The 8,194-nt window shown below is 33.8% G+C and overlaps 1 protein-coding gene across 1 annotated transcript in view; it reads right to left on the reverse strand.

Moving 5' to 3' along the window:
* Positions 1–3,642: 3,642 nt before the first annotated feature.
* The window catches only part of Smp_164610 (putative homeobox protein), a gene marked incomplete at both ends in the record, with an annotated part of 8,676 nt that continues 4,124 nt past the window's right edge, over positions 3,643–8,194 (reverse strand). Inside the window, 2 exons of the mRNA XM_018799156.1 lie at positions 3,643–4,092; positions 6,241–6,666. Coding sequence (XP_018650972.1) covers positions 3,643–4,092; positions 6,241–6,666 — 876 coding nt within the window. The remainder of the gene's footprint in view (positions 4,093–6,240; positions 6,667–8,194) is intronic.

Genomic DNA, 8,194 nt, shown 5'->3' on the forward strand with positions numbered 1-8,194 from the left:
ATTAATTTAACTCACTCAGTCATTGGCAAAACTGATTGAATAATATTTTTATTTACATAAATTAATACGAATAGAATATTTATTGTCAACAGTTATAAGTAGTTTGTACGAATATCAAATGGGTCACTTTTATTATACACAATTATATACATAAATAGGCTTCCGAGACAGCAGAAATTCGCAGCTCAAAAGATAATTCCAGTTAAGATAAACTCCTCGAATTGGGTAACATGCAATTAATCACAAGTGGCATAGTTCTAGTAGCTCACTCATTTTTTAAATTATTGATGATATAAATCTAAAACGCAATTAAAGCTTCATGATTAAAATATTCGACTCAGAGAATTTAAATGCACTAAAATAATCAAGTATTTGTTATGCTCGCTAAATCATTCACTGGAAAAGAGAATGATGTATACACTGTAGTAACTAGATGAAATAAGTGCGTTTACCTTTTATTGAACTTTGACGGCTACATATCGATACAAACTACCGACTACAGATTCGTTTACCCACTCTTGAACAACACTTCGTGTGAGGGTTATCCGTAACATCCGGTCCTCCAAACAAGTTTAATACTAGCTGGAAAATTTACTCACATCATCTAGGATTGAATAATTTGTACTAGAAGGAATTACGATATGACTAAATACTATCTTATATCACTCTAGTTTGGAACATTGAAGAAAGATTAAACTAATAATCGAACATACCTTTAACAAACGACTACGTTTAAGAAATACTTTTTCACGTTTTGTATTAAATTTTAAAACACTTGAACTAAGTTCCAAACAATGGAATTCAAAATATGCATTAATAGCGGTGTCATTTTGATCAGATCAATCTTCTTTATGGTTTCGGTCGGTGTATTATTTTGCAGCATCAAATTCACGAGGATTTGTTTTTGTTCGAACTGCTTTAAGGCTACATTGTCATTTGAACATTAAATATGCCATTTTATAATTATTTTAGTTACTAATTATTGACTTTTACACATCTACAATTTCTATATATCTGGTAACGCTTGTCTGAATGAATGACCACATTATTTTTGAGCCACATAAAACAGGAATTGAACAAAGACTTAGACGATTATATTGCTGTTTCTGTTAACACCAATCCTCATTTCTCTGTGATTTGATAGCCCCCAAATGCCCTGGTACGGCCGACAGTGGGGAGAGTCCACTCTCCCTCTCCAAATGCTCTCACATGACCACGCGAATATATAGCCTCTGACAGGGAAGTCCTACTCACTGCCTTCTCGAAACGGGAGTTTTGTTTACGAAACTAAGAGGACGAAAAGCGAATATCCGGCTCACTAACTGGGTTGGTGGACACGGAAAGTCCAACTAGGGGAGTTGGAAAACCCTGATTCCAAACCAATGGTGCACATGGGCTCCAGTATCCTGAAGGAACAAATGGCGTATGAATCAATCGTTGGTCACCGGCTACCATGGGACTGCATCTCCTCACGATGCTGCACTGCTTTGTGTATCAAATCTTTAGGTCAAAGGCTCTGGGTGTGGTCCCCTAAGAAAACCACCTGCTTCGGTTTGGGCACCCGGGCAGTATCACAACCCTCGCACAAATCAAATAAGATTTTTGTGTATCTGGTGCCCCTTTGTACCAATATTTAAGTGTTCAAATAAATAAATAAATGAAGATTATAATAGAAAAAAGAATTAAATAACTCTAAATTAAGTAGTAAACAGAAACAAAATACAAATGACAATATCTCCTCACCTACATATAAGATGATGGGTTTACTTTATTAAAAATATTAACTTGAAAATATAACAAATGAAATGCTTATCAGTGAGAAGAAAATTGTTTGGAAGGTGAGAAAAGCTATTATGAGTTAGTCAGCCAGTCAATCATAGGTAATGTTGAATATGGTACGTGTGGTACATCGGTTTAAGTTGCCACACCTCATCAACACAGAGAGACAAAATTATCAAGAAAAAATACCAGAGTAGTAGAAGTAGTCACAGCATCAGTGGTAATAGAAAACATTACGCACAAACAATATGATTAGAGAAGAATAAATTTGTGGAATGAAACACAAAAAACTACCTTGAAAATTAAGACCTATGGGAATACAAAAACTGAATGGACATGCACCACTGACGCCGACTCTAAACCATATCATCTAATGTCTTCCAACCTGTGGTCACAGTAACCGTACAAACCCCAACCATATATATCGACATGATTCAGTCCAGTTATCGATAATTTTATGAACTGATGTAGCATCTTGGCTCGGTTTCCACTAGCTTCCGTCCAACTTACTCCTACTCCAGCCAACATTACCCATTGAGGTAGATGGTGGTTAGGAACGTGTGACACGTATCCTAGTTAACTCAATCGCTGAAGATTCCTAGACTGATCAACCGATTTACCTACTTTATTTTGTACCCTGAGTGTGAACCCACCATTATTTACCCAGTTAGTCCAGGATACGTGAACAACGCTTTGAATAAAAAAACCTGAAGTCTAAGCATATCTTTTATCATCATAGACCATATTTTACAGCAATGAAGTAGAGCAGAGTAAACCACCGAGTAGTAAACTTTGCTTGAGAGACCGACACCTCACGTACACTACAGATGATGCAAGTCGGCGAAATTCTAGAGAGATTTTAGAATGGATTCCAACTATACTCCCGATTATTATTTTAGATGTTGTAACAGGGCGGCTCTAAAGCGAAATTTGAATCAAGTTTAGCCCAAAGTTTGAACGAATAATTGTAGCTTATTGGTAAGACAGATTGGGAATATTGATGAAGATAATATGACGAAAATATATCGAGAATGTAGGGAAATAATTTTAAAGAAGACATTTTAAGTGGAACTCTATATGTATCCGAGAGGAAAGTAGTGAAATACAGTAACTTTATCGTATTCTGCATTTTATCACTCTTGTTTTGTTTAAATTCGTAAAAGAAATAAAATGCATGAAATAAAAAGGAATGGTGATCCCTAGTTAATAATAAAGAACTTTTTTATTACATAGTATTCAGTATTACTGTTCATTATAGTAATATAATTATATTAATCTAAGAATGCTTCACTTGATTTTTCTGGTAAGTTCCTACTGATTTAATAGAGTAGTCTAAATGCAATAGTGAAGTGCTTTAACAGGCAGTAAATTTTGCCAGCATACAATCGAAAGTGACCAACGACAAAAAACTAGAAGTATAGCAAAATAAAAATAATAGAGTAAGACTATTTGCAGCAAACTGAAATGATTCTAGATTTTCACAAAAACAGTGTCTGGATTCGAGAAAAATCATTACCTTATCCAGTAATATATTCAAGGATGTAACTTATTAGCAGTTTGAACCTCATTTCTTCTGAAGACAGTCTTGAACTACATCAAATACTGTAATGATATATTTCGAAAAAATGGGATTATACGGTTAAATAAATGTTCGAAATCTCGGTCCGCTAACGGTTTGACTCGATGGACGTAAAACTGAACAAAAGAAAGCAATAGACACAACTCCAACCAAACTTTCTAGTATGGAAGAAACTTAGATTAATCATTTTAGTTTGGGAATTCACTAGTGTAGAAACTGGGATATTAGTTTACCGCTGTAAGTAATCCACATTATTCGAGTAAGCTGGTTTTGTTGTTGTACAATTATTGTCTATTCACCTCAAGAAAACACACCAGAACATTAAAATAGGCATGTTTACGAATGATTTCATCGGAACTTAAGAAATGTAGTCTGCTTAGATGACATTTTCGATATATATGTATACACATTGAAAACAAAGCTCCTGTTGGTGCGATTCCATACCCTCTTTTATTTGTTTCAAAAATGACTGAACTTACTTCATCAGGCGATGTCATAATTGCAGCTAAACAAGTAATCGGATTTGGTGCAGAAGACAGTATACCTTTATTCCAGATTATATCCAATTCTTTAAAGTTAGGATTCTCAGGAAGACCTAAATGAACAAACAGCCCAGCATCTGCCATCCGACGTAAAAGGAATGGGGTTGAAGGGTACAATAGAATTCTCTTCAGTTCACTGAGACAGCGTTCACCAGATATCATTGACAAACCATTAGCATTTGAGGCTATAATCTGTTATCATTAATAAACAATATTGTGATTAAAAAAACTCAAAACGCTATAGTTGTAACAAGCATATAAGTTATAAAAAACACATTGAAAAATATTATTATTCGTTAAAAATTCTACCAGTATTGTCGAAAATTAAATTCATTCGGAACATTATTCCAGAAACTTTGGAATAAAAGAGAAAATTCAATTATATACTAACGAAACATGATTAAGTTACCTTGTAGAATAATATTTATCATACGGGCTCTAACACACGTCCTGAAAACGGTTCAGACGAGAAGTCTTCTAATATACCATGGGGTCTTAATGAACACAAAATACATAGCATATTTATTATACTAACATATTTTTCCGATTCAAACGCTTCGTTCACTGAACAAAAATAGAAATGTGTTGTAACTTGTAGGCTTTGTACCCTATTAATATATAACGTGACGATGCCGCCAATTAGAGAACAGTGATCTATCGACCAAACCAATGACGCATAAAACCCGTACGAGAAGTCTAGAGTCCTTATCGGTCCTTCTTCCTGACTAGCCCTGCCTGTTGTGTCCAGAACACCAATAACAGCCTCTGTGATATGAATCATGTATTTCAAACATACTGAGTTTATATACCAATCGAACTGACCACATCGTACCATAAAATAGAAAATAACATTTGCACAAGAGTTAGCCAAAAGTGGCTGTGAATGTGAGAGACTGTAATTAATAGACTGAGCATAACTCAAGAACAGTAAATCGTGTAGTAATAATTCGTAGGTCAAAATAAAGCTTATAATAAGATGAACACGAATATGAATAGTTTAATTAACAATTACACAATAAAAATATGTGTATGGTATTAGTCCAGGATTAGATTCCAACGGTTACCATTCATTATTCTCATCGGGATATAACAAAATGTAGTCAGTCTACTAGCTGTTGACAAAGACACCATCTTTAAGAGTCATTTTGCAGCCGCTAACAATGGTTTATAATTTAATTGTTGTTCCAAAAAACTCAGGGACTTGGATTACTGGTAGCATGATAGTCACCATTAGCGATCCAAATGTACTTATTCTATGTACTAAAGTCGCATGATACGTTCAACAAGTTGTTGGTTAAATGCTAAATATTGATGCCTTTGTGGACACTTAGTTCTTGTTCAATATCTATTTTGAGGTGCATGGAACTAACAGATTATTTTGCAACTCTTAGCACCTTCGATGCAGGTGAATTCATCTTAATATTATATGTAAAATTTCTTTTTTTTTCAATAAGACGTCTTTAATTTTAGACTATTACTACCACTGATAGTTTCTAAGTTAATGGGAGCACCGTGCATTTGTAAATTGGTTGGGATACTTAATTTTCATACTTTAAAATAAATGGTTGAAAAAGCTCAACCTTAAAATTATACATTTAATATTGCCTCACATTTTTCACTTAACAGCTGAATAATCATTTAGAGAACAAATTTTAAAATAAGTATTTCCGAAACGCCAACATGAGTGGTATTAAGAATACTCTCATCCATCTATTTTTCGGGGAGTTTGTATCACGTACATTTGTTACAGCTTCAACTAAAATTTTTCAAATTTTTGCTGTTAATTCTGTTATCTGCAAATTCATGCTGGACACAACTAGTGAGGAACATTGAAATAGAGTGAATTAATCTTACTGTGCAAAACGTTTATTGTTACCACTTCGTTCAAAATTACAAAAAGAAATAGACGTACGATAAGTTCTCGGATTCAATTTTTTTGATTTCTTAGGAGAATGAGATGACAACCATGGAAATCAAAGTAGACGCAGAGAATGAATACTCTGCCGTTAATTTAAAACATGTATTGACCCAAATTTAGTGACATTAAAAGCCAAATATTATTTAAAATGTTCCATACCTGATATTTTGATACTCTGACAAAACCCAGATGATAGGTTACATATTTTATAGTTTTCAGTATAACTCTGAACTATTTCAAGTGGAAATGCTTTGTTAATTCATAAACAGTAGATATACTAAGGGAATACAAGTATATGGCCAAGGTTAGTAAGCTCACATGTAGAAATGAAATGAATAATCCCTATCATGAAGAAAACGTAATGTTAAACGATGCCATCAAAAAACTGAAATGTTACATTCATTCAAAAAAGTGGTCTGTACCTTCAATACATCTTCATCATGCTTATCATATGTGTCTTCTGTTAACAGACGACCATGAAATCGAAAATATCTTAGTATTCTTAAGTAATCTTCCTTTATTCTAGCATCTGGATCCCCTACAAATCGTATGCGATGATTTTTCAAGTCATCGCGACCGTTAAAATAATCCAATAAATGTCCCAACACTCTTCGTTTATTATTTGTATTATTTTCATTTGCGGAAGAATCTGTTGTTGCTTCATTAAATTCATCAAATAACCCCTGCATATCAACTTCTAGAAACATTGAATTCACTGTAAGATCTCTTCTTTCAGCATCTAACTTCCAGTTATTTGTAAAGACCACTTCACTATGCCTTCCATCTGTGACAACGTCAACACGTAGAGTGGTAACTTCAAAATTTTCCTGAAAAAAGAAAACATTCATTTAAACTTAATTTCATCTAGATTCGTAGAAATAGATATAGGTTTATATGCTCAGCTAGAATATTTATCCGTTTCATGAATTTTGTTGACAATATTACTTCAACCGAAGTGTGTGGAGTTAATGTATACTGTATTATCTGTCTAGTCTTCTTCATAATCATTCCCATTCCTCATCGATTTCATCTCCTTGTGATATGGTGCGGTAACGGGTGGATAGACGTTTATTTCAGGTCCTAATGTTGGTTACTACTAGTAAACTGACTAAAAATCTATATTTAATACATTGATGTAAAAAAAGTTCCGTATCACACTATGTAGTATTAAAATACAGTGTGGTTTACAAGGGCGGTACACCATGGATACAGATGAAAAGCGATTAATTGAACAAATTATCAGTCGTGACAGAAAGGAAGTTTAATTCAGTCTGGGAATTAAAAGAACATTGTAATGTATGTAAGATTAAGCTTGATTTGAGAATTCACTAGTGGTTGATTTTAAAAACAGAATATCAAACAAAGTTCAATGTAACATTCTTTTTATTTAGTCACATAACATACCAACTGAATATCGATCTTTATGGACAAAGTACTTCTAAAACGAGAAGTTAGCGGCATTGTTGTGTAAAACTATAGACCTATGACAACTCAAACAAACTTGAAGCTGTACATATTTATGATAGGTACGAACCGTAGCTAGAATGATATTTAATATTTAGCAAAGTTGAGAAACATGAAGAGATAGGCATTTGAGCATTTGATCATCAAATATCTGACTTTTAAAATTGCTTCTAGACTTGAAACCATCCTAGTAAACTTTTTTAGGGTCGAAGTTTATTACCGACCCAGACTTTCAAAAAATAGGCCAGATAAGACACTTAATTTAACTTAACCAGAAAATGAGTATCACGTCCTATAACCTGAAACTATTAATGACTAACACCAATGAAGAGGTACTTCACTTTATTTATATACCCAAAAATATTTTTCAAAGCAACTCAGTAACTACACACAGATCCATGTGCTAGTATCTGAAGATAACTTATTTAGGTTGTGGTTAAATCAGTAAGAAATGAAATGTAGTTGGTGGTGACTATGACATTTTTATTCGCTAGTCGTCTAAGGAATTCTGTATTTTTAAGTGTGTTGAAATGAGGTGCTCTGTTTGTGTCAGGAACCTGAATTTCGTAAATGTGGTTACCATGGATTTAGCCATTAGTAATTTAGGATAAGCTGACATCAGTGATGAAAGCAAGAATGATAACCATTTTCATATCAAACTTATGTATGAGCTGTTCGAACTCCCAAAGAAGTGGTGAACATTCATGATAACCATCAATAGTATTTATAAGTAGTATTGTGATCCCAGATCTCTTACTTTTCAGACGACTGAGGAACCACCCAAATGTTTTTTTCAATTCAAATTTCAATTTGATGTAGCTCCTCCATGTAATAGGCTTTGAACCACATGCGCTCCGTATAAAGGCTCATTGAACAACTCGGCTGCCTAAACCGAAGTTGACAGATCAGGGT

Source organism: Schistosoma mansoni, chromosome 3 (assembly GCF_000237925.1).
Source record: "Schistosoma mansoni strain Puerto Rico chromosome 3, complete genome".
Lineage (NCBI taxonomy): Eukaryota > Metazoa > Platyhelminthes > Trematoda > Strigeidida > Schistosomatidae > Schistosoma > Schistosoma mansoni.